At 38.7% G+C, this 12,984-nt stretch overlaps 1 protein-coding gene across 1 annotated transcript in view; it reads left to right on the top strand.

Annotated features, from left to right (window-relative positions):
- The window catches only part of LOC105002429 (activin receptor type-1C-like), a gene marked incomplete at its 3' end in the record, with an annotated part of 92,707 nt that extends 82,277 nt beyond the window's left edge, over positions 1–10,430 (top strand). The window contains exon 3 of the mRNA XM_010859028.1: positions 10,191–10,430. Coding sequence (XP_010857330.1) covers positions 10,191–10,430 — 240 coding nt within the window. The remainder of the gene's footprint in view (positions 1–10,190) is intronic.
- Positions 10,431–12,984: the final 2,554 nt, after the last annotated feature.

A 12,984-nucleotide genomic window follows, 5' to 3' on the forward strand; every position in this document is an offset into this window, starting at 1 on the left:
GAGTTATTCTGTTTAATACAATTTTATGTCAGACTTTCTTTTCTTATTATTAAAACATGTCTTTTCCTACGTGAAGGAGTCATATTTTGTTGCTTGTTTCTTTCATAGCTGTGTTACATTGTAATTTGTAGCAGAAATGATTTTTGGTGACTGTAGGTGACATCAGAAAGATGCTCAGAGAAATAGTGGTGATGTCAAATAGCATCAAGAGCACACCAAAACTGTCATGAAAATTCATCCAGGATAAGGTCAGGAAACCTAGGCTAGAGAAGCCTGTTATTTATAGGGTTCATTTTTATAAGACTTGCTATTTAGTTTATGCTTGCACTAATTATCAACCTTCATATGGAAATAGACTATTCAGCAAAGCATTCAAGTTATGAGTGTCTTTGTTCCTATTTTGCTACCAAAACATACAGTGCTTTAAAGGGTACGTATAATAAGAATTTCTGATTTTTCCTTTTGGTGTTCAGTACACTATTTTCATACTATTGTATTTTTGACTAATTTAAATAATTAGTTTCCATACAAAAAATATGTGCACAGCTTTAAAATGTGAGTACTATCTTAACCTCAGTACAATTTTCACCTTCTGTTCTCAGTTGTGTAAAGAAAAAAAGAACAATTCGTTATTTCTATAACCTAGGGTGGATGAACAATGCATATTGATTAGGTGCATGTCTAAATTAGACTTATTGAAACCAAACTGAAGGATTACATTTAAAGGAAGATAAAGTGCCAAAACATTATAATTGAATTTATCAAAAATTAATAAGTTTAAAGCATGTTGTAATTATAAAATTTTGCAGACTCAGATACCAAGTATTATTCTTTGGGGAGTTGAAAAGTCTCCTTATTTTAATTCCTTTAAAGAAACCCATTGATGTCTCTTAACTTTTATGGTTTTCTATTTTAAACGTAAACTCATAGCTCTAGGCAGTGTAAGGTGACAGGACATGCTGAGAAATACTCATGGGACCCCTTGTGGAATTGTTCTGCCATCACATCAACAAATCCATTTGTAGCTCATTCTCTGAGGACTCACCCACACCTGACAGGTGTGCCAGACAGGCATATTTTTTTCCCCATAAACTGAAGGATGCTATAATTTTTGCATTTGGAAAGCACGTGAAATGTAAGCATACAAAAAGTCAAACTTGTGCTCTAAGAGATTAATATAGGAAGCATTTCTTGTCTCAAGGAACAAGTACACTGATTTTAATCATGAAATTTTGTTCATAGGGATATAATAGGAAATTGAAAGTGAAATTTATAAGCAATCCTAAATTGAGGATTTTACACTATATAAGCCATCCTCTTCTCAATTATGTAAATACTATTACCTGTTTATTGAAATACTTTTGGGGGTCATTATACAGATATTGAACTGACTGAAAATATCATTATCTCAATGTCATTCCTTTCAAGTGAACAAGCTGCTCTGTGTGAATGTGTTATCTGTTTAGTTCAGTTCAGTTCAGTCGCTCAATCGTGTCCGACTCCTGGCGACCCCATGAAGCGCAGCACACCAGGCCTCCCTGTCCATCACCAACTCCCGGAGTTTACCCAAACTCATGTTCATGGACTTCCCTGGTGGCTCAGATGGTAAAGCGTCTGTCTACAATGTGAGAGACCTGGGTTCGATCCCTGGGTTGGAAAGATTCCCTGGAGAAGGAAATGGCAACCCACTCCATACTCTTGCCTTGAAAATCCCATGGACGGAGGAGCTTGGTGCAGGCTACTAACCATGGGGTCGCAAAGAGTTGGGCATGACTGAGCAACCACTTCACTTCACTTCGTGTTCATTGAGTCGGTGATGCCATCTAACCATCTCATCCTCTGTCGTTCCCTTCTCCTCTTGTCTTCCTGTTATCTGCAGGAGTAATTATATTAGCTGGAACTTTAAGACAGAGAAGTGTAACTTTTCCTTCACCATCAATATTTTAAGTGCTTTCTCTGAACAATGCTCTCCGCTATGAGATTGGGTGCTGTTTCCAAGAAACTTTCATTTTTTCTTATGTAAAAGATTGACTTAAAAAAAAAACAAAACACTAACATATTCCTTGAGTAATTACTATCTAATTTCTTTATAGAAATGTATCGTTGAAGAATGAAAGTGAAAGTAAAAGTGAAGTCTTAGCTGCTCAGTTGTGTCTGACACTTTGTAACCCCATGGACTGTAGCTGTCCAGGTTCCTCTGTCCATGGAATTCTCCAGGCAAGAACACTGGAGTGGGTTGCCATTTCCTTCTCTTGGGGATCTTCCTGACCCAGGGATCAAACTCAGTCTCATTCATTGCAGACAGGTTCTTTACCACCTAAGCCACCAGGGAAGCCTCATTTAAGAATACTCAGTTCAGTTCAGTTCAATTCATTTCAGTCGCTCAGTTGTGTCCGACTCTTTGAGGCTCCATGGACTGCAGCACGCCAGGCTTCCCTATCCATCATCAACTCCCAGAGCTTGCCCAAACTCATGTCCATCGAGTCAGTGATGCCATCCAACCATCTTATTCTCTGTCATCCCACCTCCTCCTGCCTTCAATCTTTCTCAGCATCAGAGTCTTTTTCAGTGAATCAGTTCTTTGCATCAGGTGGCCAAAGCATTGGAGTTTCAGCTTCAGCATCAATCCTTCCAATGAATATGCAGGACTGATTTCCTTTAGGGTTGACTGGTTTGAACTGCTTGCAGTCCAGGGGATTCTCAAGAGTCTTCTCCAACATCACAGTTCAAAAGCATCAATTCTTTGACACTCGGCTTTCTTTATAGTCCAACTCTCACATCCATACATGACTACTGGAAAAACCATAGCTTTGACTAGACTAGAATAGAATAGAATAGTAGTATAATACACACTACTATATATAAAATAGATAATCAATAAGGATCTACTACATTAGCACAGGGAACTCTACTCAATACTCTGTAATAACCTATAATGGAAAAAGAATCTGAAAAAAAGATGGATATATGAATATATAACTAAATCACTTTTCTCTATATCTGAAACTAACAAAACTTTGTAAATCAAATATATTCTAATATAAAATGAATAAATAAAAGAATATGTGTTTTGATGACAGATTAATAAACTAACCCTGGTACATGCCCTGAAATGAAGAAAAACTGTGAAACCAATTTAAATTCTTCTACATTGTATTAGTCTCACCTCTGCTTGAGTCAAAGTTCTTCCTACCCCTGATGCCAAAGATTATATTCTTCATTCTTCAATCTAATATTCCTATTTCCTTAAAATATAAAGTAATTATTATTCTTAAATTCAGGTGCTGGTGGACAAAAGAAGATTTGAAGCTTCTCAGTGTTCCTCCCAGAAACCAGAAGGACAAGGAGAACTAGCCAGGAAATATTTTAATGTGTGGAGCTCCCTGTCTGTTCCGCACCCATGAAATCAGGCCATACATGTAGAACGTGTATGCAGATAGCCATTTACAGATTGAGCACCGAATGATGGAATGGCCCGTCGATACCTCATCTGAGTTGGTCAAAAGGCGGAAATAATTCTCCTATTATTTCTGTCACTGTCAGGGTTCAATTGAATCTCTAGAGAAGAAAATATTCTGCCATTGTTCACCTCCTTGAGGTTCACATTTATCAGAAACTACCTGTTTGACATGATTATTCTCTCTGTGAAGAAGGGGGACCATATAATGCCCCCTATAGTGGAGCATAATGGAGGGATCTAACCAAATTAACTTCTCATTGGATTTTTCCTGGTAACATTTATAAGGGTCACTGTGAAGAAGCAGGAGGCTAGGACAAGCTTTGGTAAGTGATGGTGGTGGTGGAGGGACCCTGTAATCGGGAATAAAGAATTACAGTGAAGTGTCAGACAAATAAAACTAGTGTTTGCGATGTCATTCCTTCGACCGATTCTACTTCCCATGCGTGTACTTCACACATATAAGTTCAGTTACATATTCTTTATATTAGACTGATTCATCATGAATGGAACTCTTCATTATGATCTTTTTATCTCCCATATCCCTTGCTCCTATAAAGTTTTCTCATAGTTTTGCCTGCAGACCTGGCCTGCTCTGCTGCAGTCCGTAGGGTCATGAAGAGTCGGACACAACTTGGTGATGGAACAACAACAAAGTTGTTTTGGAATTGCACCCTAGATGGGTCGTGTATCCTTAGTAGATTTAAAACTACACAAAGAAGAGGAAAAAAAGAAGAAAGAAAGGAAAGAGGAAGGGAGGAAGGAAATAAAGGAGAACATTGTCTTTTTGGTTATTTATTCTGAGAACATTTCAAAGCCACAAGCTTAGAGAAAGAAATGCTTCTCTTTTGTGGGGGAGTTGGTGGTAGTAGGGAGGCAGTCGAAGGTTTGATATTTATATTAATACATTCATGGATTCACCCTTGCAATAATAGCATCTTTTCACTTGAGGAAAAATTTAATGAAAGGAAGAGGAGCAGTTTTAATGATAAATTACTCTGTGGTTTCTTTAAGGATGTTTTGGACCCTTTTAAATTTATGTAGCTGCTTGCTATAGCAACTTTTGGGAAGGACGCACTAACCTGGAAATGGTTCATAAAAACTCACGTTGTCTGGATGAAGGCCTCTATTTTCTCTGTGCGAATGTTTTTTTAACAGCTGTCGAGTCCGTATATATCTTTTCAGTCACTATATCTTCATTTTCTATACATCTCTCCATTGTAATATCTTAGTTTCTATTCAGTTGAATGTCATTCACATACAGTCAAGAAATATACCTTTAAGTTGAACATAAATATACTACAGACTTTTGTGCCCGTGGTCAATACAAGTTATTTGAAGCAATTGATCAAGTCCACATCTCTGCCTAGTTCTAAGGCATCTCCTCCTCATAGCATGTACTAAAGAAATGCAAATTAATTGATGTGAAGGTCATATAAATCTCATACACATCAATAATTTTTCATACTTTTAATAAACAGAAAGGGTCAGCAGGGGAGGGAACATGGAGACCATCCTCACATTTTGTCATCTTTTTCTTTTAATCTTGAGGAGTTCATTTCCCTAAAGCCAGAAATAGGAGATGGCAAGGAGGTCATGAAAACTGTCCTGGGAGAAGCTGAGGTATCTAAACTGGATCTGAACTTTATCTGAGCATTGATAACCACCACTGCTTTCACCATCACCAATTTCACTCTTTTTTTTCTTTAGGGAAAGTTGTAAATTCACAAAGATTAAAAAATTTCTCCTTTCTTTACTTTTTCCTTCCTCCCTTCCTCTTTCCTTTCTTTCTTCTTTTTTTCCTCTTCTTGGTTTTTTTTTTTTTCCCCTTGGTCTTTGTTGTTCTTTAGTTGCTAAGTTGTGTTCAACTCTTTGCAACCCCATGGATTGTAGCCTGCTAGGCTCCTCTGTCCATGGAATTTTCCAGATGACAGTACTGGAGTCAGTTACCATTTCCTTCTCCATTTTTGGCATTACTTAGCTTTTTACAGGGGCTTCCTAGGTGGCTCAGTGGGCAAAGAATCTGCCTGCAATGCAAGAGACATTGGAGACACCAGTTTGATTCCTAGTGTTCAGGAAAATCCCTTGAAGGAAGGCATGGCATGGAGTAGGTACTCCAATATTCTTACCTGGAGAATCCCATGGACAGAGGATCCTGGAGGGCTACAGTCCACGGGGTTACAAAGAGTTGGACATGACTGAATTGACTGAGCACGCACGAACACACCTTCTTACAATCTTTTAACTTCTGCATGATTCCCTCTAGCTGTGCAGAATCTCCCACCTCATACATGCCCTTCTTCCTGCCTTATCTGTACTTCCTTCCCCTGCTCTGTCTTGGTTTAATGTATTGCAGAACTTATATAGCAGAGACTTTTGTAAGCTAAGCACTCATCCGTCTGGGCTAGTACCTGTCTCTATTTTCCCATCTTCTTCTATTTAATTTACTAGGGAGTGAAATAACTAGAATTAGCAATTGCAGCACTTCCGGAACTCACTTTTGGGATTAATATATACCCCACCATGGAGCTATTATTCCGTGGAGAAATCATCTCAGTTGACATGGTCAGAGAAATTAGAAATTGTCAAATAGGAGTTCTCCTATGATCAAGACTGTAAAACCTGCTAGAAAAATTAATAGGCTCATCCAAGATAACTTACTAAAATGTATTCTTAACTGCACTACTGTCTTTTTCTACCATGATTCATTGGGTATAGACTATAGTTTTCTTCATTTGTCCCTTGTAGAGATTACAATCAGCATTTGGTTTAGAAGATAGTTTTACAAATGTTTGCCTTACAAATTGCTCAGTGCTTAGGGAGCTTTCTAGATGGTGTTGCTAGCCTTTTTCTAGCCGAGTCATCTTTTTTTCTTACTAACTCATATCAGTAAATTTGTTCACAAAAGTAGAAACATTGCCCATCTGTAATAAACATCCCTGAGTGCAGTAGCCATCACCAGAGAAGAGCACTTTTATAGATATTGTGCTATTTTCAGGCTTGCTGACCTTTTGCCTCTTTATTGGTTGCTATAGTGATGATCTGAGCTCTGCTTAATAGAGCTTTACTAAAATGAAAGCAATCAATAAGCTTTTTAACTATAATGTTTATATTAATAGTTCCTAGTAACATGTATCAAAATAAAATTTATCCATATAAATGTATCCAATAATGGAATTTTATTTTTTAAAATCATGTGTCAGTACAGGTTTATGTAAATTGCAAATTATTAACTGCATTCTGTGGCTTTCTTAGAATTCTGGAAATACTTCTGTGAGGACATAAAAATATGGATCCAACTTGAAATGTAGATTTGAAAGACTATTTTGAAGTGGACAATAAAGCTTTTTCATAACAGCAAATTTTTGAAGTTGCAACTTCCATTGTTGATGGTTTCTTAAGCAAAGTCAAGTCTGAGAACTTTTTAGCACCTTGTCCTAAGAACATTCAAGGCCAAGCTGTCCTTCTATGCACCTGTACAACTTCTAATGATTTCAGAGGAACCCTGTGACACTCAGAACAGTTTGATCCACCGAAATTCACCTGGCAAAGTAAATAGAAGAGCATGAAATATGTTTCCAAAGCTCACTTAACAGTTTTAAATCTTTTATTCATTAGTAGTAGATAGACTACTATTTTAGGATTATAGTGAAACTTTCGTGAACACATTTTTGAGGACTTTGATGATTTTTCCTTTAGAATTAAATAATATTTATTTTTGAATTATGTTCTCATATTCTGATTAACATGTTGTAAGTGAAATTCAAGTACATTTAATATAATAAGCTCTCTTGGACTGTCATTGCAAAGAAGGAAGTCTGAGAAATGACTTAGTTCTTCCTCTCATGAAGAACTAGCATATGTGCTTTGGAAGGAATTGGATAATAAGTAAATGAATATATGATGTTCCAGATAGTGATAAGATTCAGGAAGTTAAATAAAATAGGAAAAAGGTATAGAGAATAAACAAGCAATAAGAAGGAGATACTATTTTAGATAGAGTTGTCAGCCAAAACCATCATCTCCTGCCTCAGTTATTGCATCAGGTTTCTAATTGGGCTGTAGGTATTTTCCAGGTAAGCATCTTTACAGCAAACATTTTTGCAGCAAACAGTTTTTGTCATATAACTAATTGGCCTCAAGGCAATTTTGCTGTAGAAGATCAAATAACTGGCTGACACTTTGGTTTGATAGTTTGGTTTCATTTCTCCATTGATGGAGTGCCCCCATTTTTATATTACATGAATGTTAGCTGTCATAATGGTCTATAGAGTGATGAGTAGATGTTGTTGATCTTAAAACATTGGATGACAACAATTACTGAAATGTGAAATAAGAGAAGGTAAAGCCAAATTGTGTACGGTACTAGAAAATGATAACGTTGGTTTTCAAATCCTTTGGTGACTTGAAGGTGCAGAGTTGAACCCACATTTTCCATGCAACTTTGGAATGTCTGTCAGTGGACATGGACTATCAACATGTGACATATTTATCAACATGTGACAGTTTGCCAAGAACGAACAACAGCAGAGAGACTTTCACAAAGCAATACAAAACTCAGTTACAAATATACACCCTAGTATTTGGAAACGGATACCTCTCTTTCTCTTTTTAAAATTTCTTATTGTTTTTTGGCTGTGGTGGGTCTTTGTTGCTGCATGTGGGCTTTCTCTTAGTTGCCGTGAGCAGGGGCTGTTCTCTACTTGCGGTGCCTGGGCGCCTCATTGTGGTGGTTTCTCTTGTTGCAGAGCACAGGCTCTAGGGTGCTCAGGCTTCAGGAGCTGCAGCACATGGGATCAGTAGTTGTGGTTTTCGGGCTCTAGAGGGCTGGCTCAGTAGTTGTGGCACAGGGGCTTAGTTGCTCCGTGGAATGTGGGATCTTCCTGGATCAGGGATTGAACTGGTATTCCTTGCATTGCAAGGCAGATTCTTAACCATTGGACTATCAGGGAAGCCCTGGTACCTCTCTTAAGGAAGGAATACATTTTAGTGAAAAAGTGTTGCACTAAACGAGGAGATGAATCAACAAGCCTATATATATATAAAATACTATGATCAAAAGACTTGGAGGACAAGTTCTTAGGTACAACTCACTGCTGCTGCTGCTGCTAAGTCACTTCAGTCGTGTCCAACTCTGTGCAACCCCATAGACGGCAGCCCAACAGGCTCCTCCGTCCCTGGGGTTCTTTAGGCAAGAACACTGGAGTGGGTTGCCATTTCCTTCTCCAATGCATGAAAGTGAAAAGTGAAAGTGAAGTCGCTCAGTTGTGTCCGACTCTGTGCGACCCCATGGAGTGCAGCCCATCAGGCTCTTCAGTCCATGGGATTTTCCAGGCAAGAGTACTGGAGTGGGGTGCCATTGCCTTCTCCTACAACTCACTAAATCAAATTAATTATTTATGCAGTATCACCATGAACCTTTACACATTTTAAATATATTCACATATTTCATATTTAACTATAAAATATTTAAAATTTTGTTATTAATTTTCACATTTCATTGTTTCCTTTTTTTTTTTTTAATGTTTATTTACTTACTTTTTGGCCACGCCAAACAGCATATGGGATCTTAGTTCTCCAGCCGGGGATTAAACCCATGCTCCACACATTGGAAGCATGGAGTCTTAACCACTGGACGGCCAGGGAAGTCCCTCATTGTTTCCTTTTTAATGTCACCCTTTTATTTTTTGTTATTTTATCTTTTACAGCAAAACTGCCTTATGGCCAACTAGTTATTCAGCAAAAATATTTGTGGCAAAAATGCTTACACTGAAAATACCAGACACGCTGTAATTGGTTTCTTAGCTTTTACTTTCATTCCCCTAGCCTCTGTTCATACAGCAGCCACTCAGAATATAAGTTAGATACTATCTTTTGTCTGTTCAAAACCCTGCAACAGCTTCTACTTGGAATAAAATTCAGAGTCCTTTTAGCCTGCAAGAGCCCACATGACTCTTCTCTCTTTGACCTCACTGACCCCATTTCCTTTCACCTTTCTCCTTGTTTACTGTGCTCCAGGCAAAGATTATTCCTGAACATGCCCAGTAGGTCTCTGCCTCAGGGCCCCTTGTTACATTTTATTTCCTTCTGCTGAGAACAGGCTTCCTGGAGCTACTTCCCTTATTGCTCCCTGATACCTCCCCGGAGTGGCCTTCCGTGACCAGTCTGTCTACAAGTCGCATCCCACATCAGTCTGTCTCTTTATTGGACTTTATTTTCTTTGACTTAGGATCTCTTGCTTTTGTTTCACGTTTCCGTCCGTGGGTATGTGAGAGCATAAAGCACCACAGAGCAAGCATGCGGGCTCTCTCACTCGCTGCCCTGTCTCCGGCACCTGGAATAGTGGCAACGTGTTGTAAGAGCTCAGTGATCATCTGTGGCAAAAAGGAGCGAACATGCCTTGAGGATGGATGACTGAAACATGGGGAGAAAGTACTCATGAAATGTTAAGTGATTTGGAGGCTTTAAAAAGGATCCCGGGTGCTAGAGCTTTCCACGAGATCCTAATCCCGTCTCCACTGTCACCTGACAGAACCTAACCGCAGTTGCATCCTAACCTCAACTCTCTTTCCCTGCCTTCGCTTTTTACCACAGAAACTCTTTACCAACTAGCATGAATGGATATTGTGTAGCTGCACATTATAGATGTGAATTTTTGGTGACTGCATTTCCAGTTCTAAAATACTTAACATGGATTGACTTATGGTCATGTTCTTTCTTTTCTTAATTAAAGCATCACCAAACGCCCCAAAGCTTGGACCCATGGAGCTGACCATTGTTGTCACCATGCCAGTTTTCCTCCTGTCCATCGCTTCAGTGCTGACAGTATGGGCATGCCAAGGTCGACAGTGCACCTACAGAAAGAAAAAGAGACCGAATGTGGAGGAGCCCCTCTCTGAATGCAATCTGGTAAATGCTGGGAAAACTCTGAAAGATCTGATTTACGATGTGACTGCCTCTGGATCTGGCTCTGGTATGCGCCTGTTGTTCATTTTTTCAGTAAGAAAAATTCTTATTTAAAAATAAATCCCATTTTTTTTCTTAAAATTTTTTATTGTGGTAAAAGTCACATAATATACAACACACTATTTTAACTGTATTTAAGTGTAGAGTTCAGTGGCGCTAACGACATTCACATTGTTGTACAGCTCTCGCCATCTTCCCATCTTCTGAAATGTTCACCTTCCTAAGCTGAAGCTGTGACCCCGTTAAACACTAACTCTCCATCCCCTCCCCCATCTCTCCCCCCATCCCCCAGCCCCTGGCATACCTATGTACTTTCTGGCTCTATGACTTTGAGTCTTCTAGGTACCTCGCTTTTTAACAAAAAAGGGGCCCAAATATTATTAATTCCATTGTTTAAAATACTTGATATGGTACACGGTAAATTCTGGCATAGAAACTTCTTTCAGCATTTGATGAAGAGTAAAAACTGTCCTGGCCTAAAGAATTAAATCTTCTCAATTGCTTTTTGTGCCTTTAGGTATTCAGATTCTTATTTTCACGTGCCTTCAGAATTTATTTCTGAAGCCAGGAGTTTCTTTTCTCAGACCTCTGCCACATTCTGGTTAGTAATAATAGTTGTTGCTGTCTTGGTCATGTTTCAGGGGCACAAAAGAGTTATAGGGCTTAAGCATTGAATTCTGGGGAAAAGATATTAGTTATGCAAAGTAGTGTTATTTGCTTGTGATTATGAAGGTCTTTGGAATCTGTAGTCAACCCCTGGGATGTGTGTGTGTGAAGTTAATAGGGAGCTGACCTGAAATTCAAATTAAGAATATGTTCTTAAAGCTTAGAAACAAAAGGGAAGAGTACAACATTCCTGTGTTGGCTGCTGCTGCTGCTGCTGAGGTTATATGGTAACTCTTTCCCTCTTTAATGGAACTTCAGAACCCCCGATGAAGCTGTTCAAAATACCAGGCTGTGTTTTGGCTTAAATGAGCCTTTCTCATAGCACAAAGCATCTGAGGGCTTTCTGGGTTTCGGGTGACAGAGCAGCTTCTCCCTAGTAATCACAAACGCCCTAAGATGGCAGAGGACTCCCAGCTATCATGTATATTTCAGCACATGGTGCTGCAGAAACATGAACTAGGGTGAGCCTCAGTGAACCATTTCGGTCATTCCTGCTTTGGAAAGATCATTAAGGATGATTACCCCCAAACAGATTTTGAAAACTTCCCTTGCCCATGGCCTTTAGGAGCATCCAAGCAGGCACAATTAACAAGGGCAGATGACAGAGGAGTGGGTAGCCTCTGTATGGGCATCCATATTTAACACAAAGCCGCTTTGGACTCAGAAGTATTTATCAGAAAAGAGACCTAATTACATCATCCAGAAAGCCCAATTAGGTTCCTGGCTCTGGGGGCATGATCACTTGCTGACTGACCAAAGCCTCAGTGTTTACACCACTGCACAAATCAGGAGACATGTTTTCAAAGGAGAAATATTGAAAAGAATATCTCCAAACTGTGAAGCTTGTAAAATACATCCAAATTACGTTGTTGTATAGAAAGATGGCACTTTTTCTTTAAAAGTAAAACCTGTTAGGATTTAATACTCTTTCTTCCTTGAGTGTTACATTCTGGGAGCCACTGGGCCTTAATTTCTTGAGCCCTGGCGATATTCTAGGCTCAGAATATTGGCCCAGAAAGCTCTGATTTGTGCCAACTTCCTTGAAATCTTGTATAATTTCTGAAATGTTTAAGTGATTAAATAGCCATCTATTTCATCCCCACCAAAACATTTTATTTTATTTTTTTCCACCAAAACATTTTAGTTCATATGAAGATGTAAAGCAGAAATACATGTTTTGGAGCTACTCCTATTTTTAAAAATAATTTGTTTATTTTCCTATATATGGCTGTAGTGGGTCTTTGTTGCTGTGAGGGCTTTTCTTTAGTTGTGGTGTGGGCTTCTCATTGCTGTAGCTGCTCTTCTGGCAGAGTGCAGTCTCTAGGGTGCACATGTAGTTACAGCAGGTAGGTTCAGTAGTTGTAGGTTCTGGGCTCTAGAGCATAGGCTCAATAGTTAGTTTCTCATATACTTAGTTTCTCTTCGGCAAGTGGGATCTTCCTGGACTAGGAATTGAACCTGTGTCTCCTGCATTGGCAGGCAGATCCTTTGCCATTGAGCCAACAGGGAAGCCCTGGCACTACTTCTTGAATATGTTTAAGATGATCAGGGATTTCCCTTTCTAATAAAAGAAATGGAGATTTTATAACTGGAAGCTGAGTATTTAGTTTAAGAAAGTATTCATGAGCCAGGGCATACAATCAGAAATTAAGTTTTTTGGTATTTTTGTTCATCTTGAAACCTAAATCTAGACTTAACTAATTGCTGGACCCTCTCTTTAGATTTTTCTACATTCTTTCTTAAAAGAAAGCTGTAAATGTACCCAGACATGGATGATTTTTTTTTTTTTTCCTCTAATTTTATTTTATTTTTAAACTTTACATAATTGTATTAGTTTTGCCAAATATCAAAATGAATCCGCCACAGGTATACATGTGTTCCCCATCCCGAACCCT

Source organism: Bison bison, unplaced genomic scaffold (genome assembly GCF_000754665.1).
Source record: "Bison bison bison isolate TAMUID 2011002044 unplaced genomic scaffold, Bison_UMD1.0 scf7180017864452, whole genome shotgun sequence".
Lineage (NCBI taxonomy): Eukaryota > Metazoa > Chordata > Mammalia > Artiodactyla > Bovidae > Bison > Bison bison.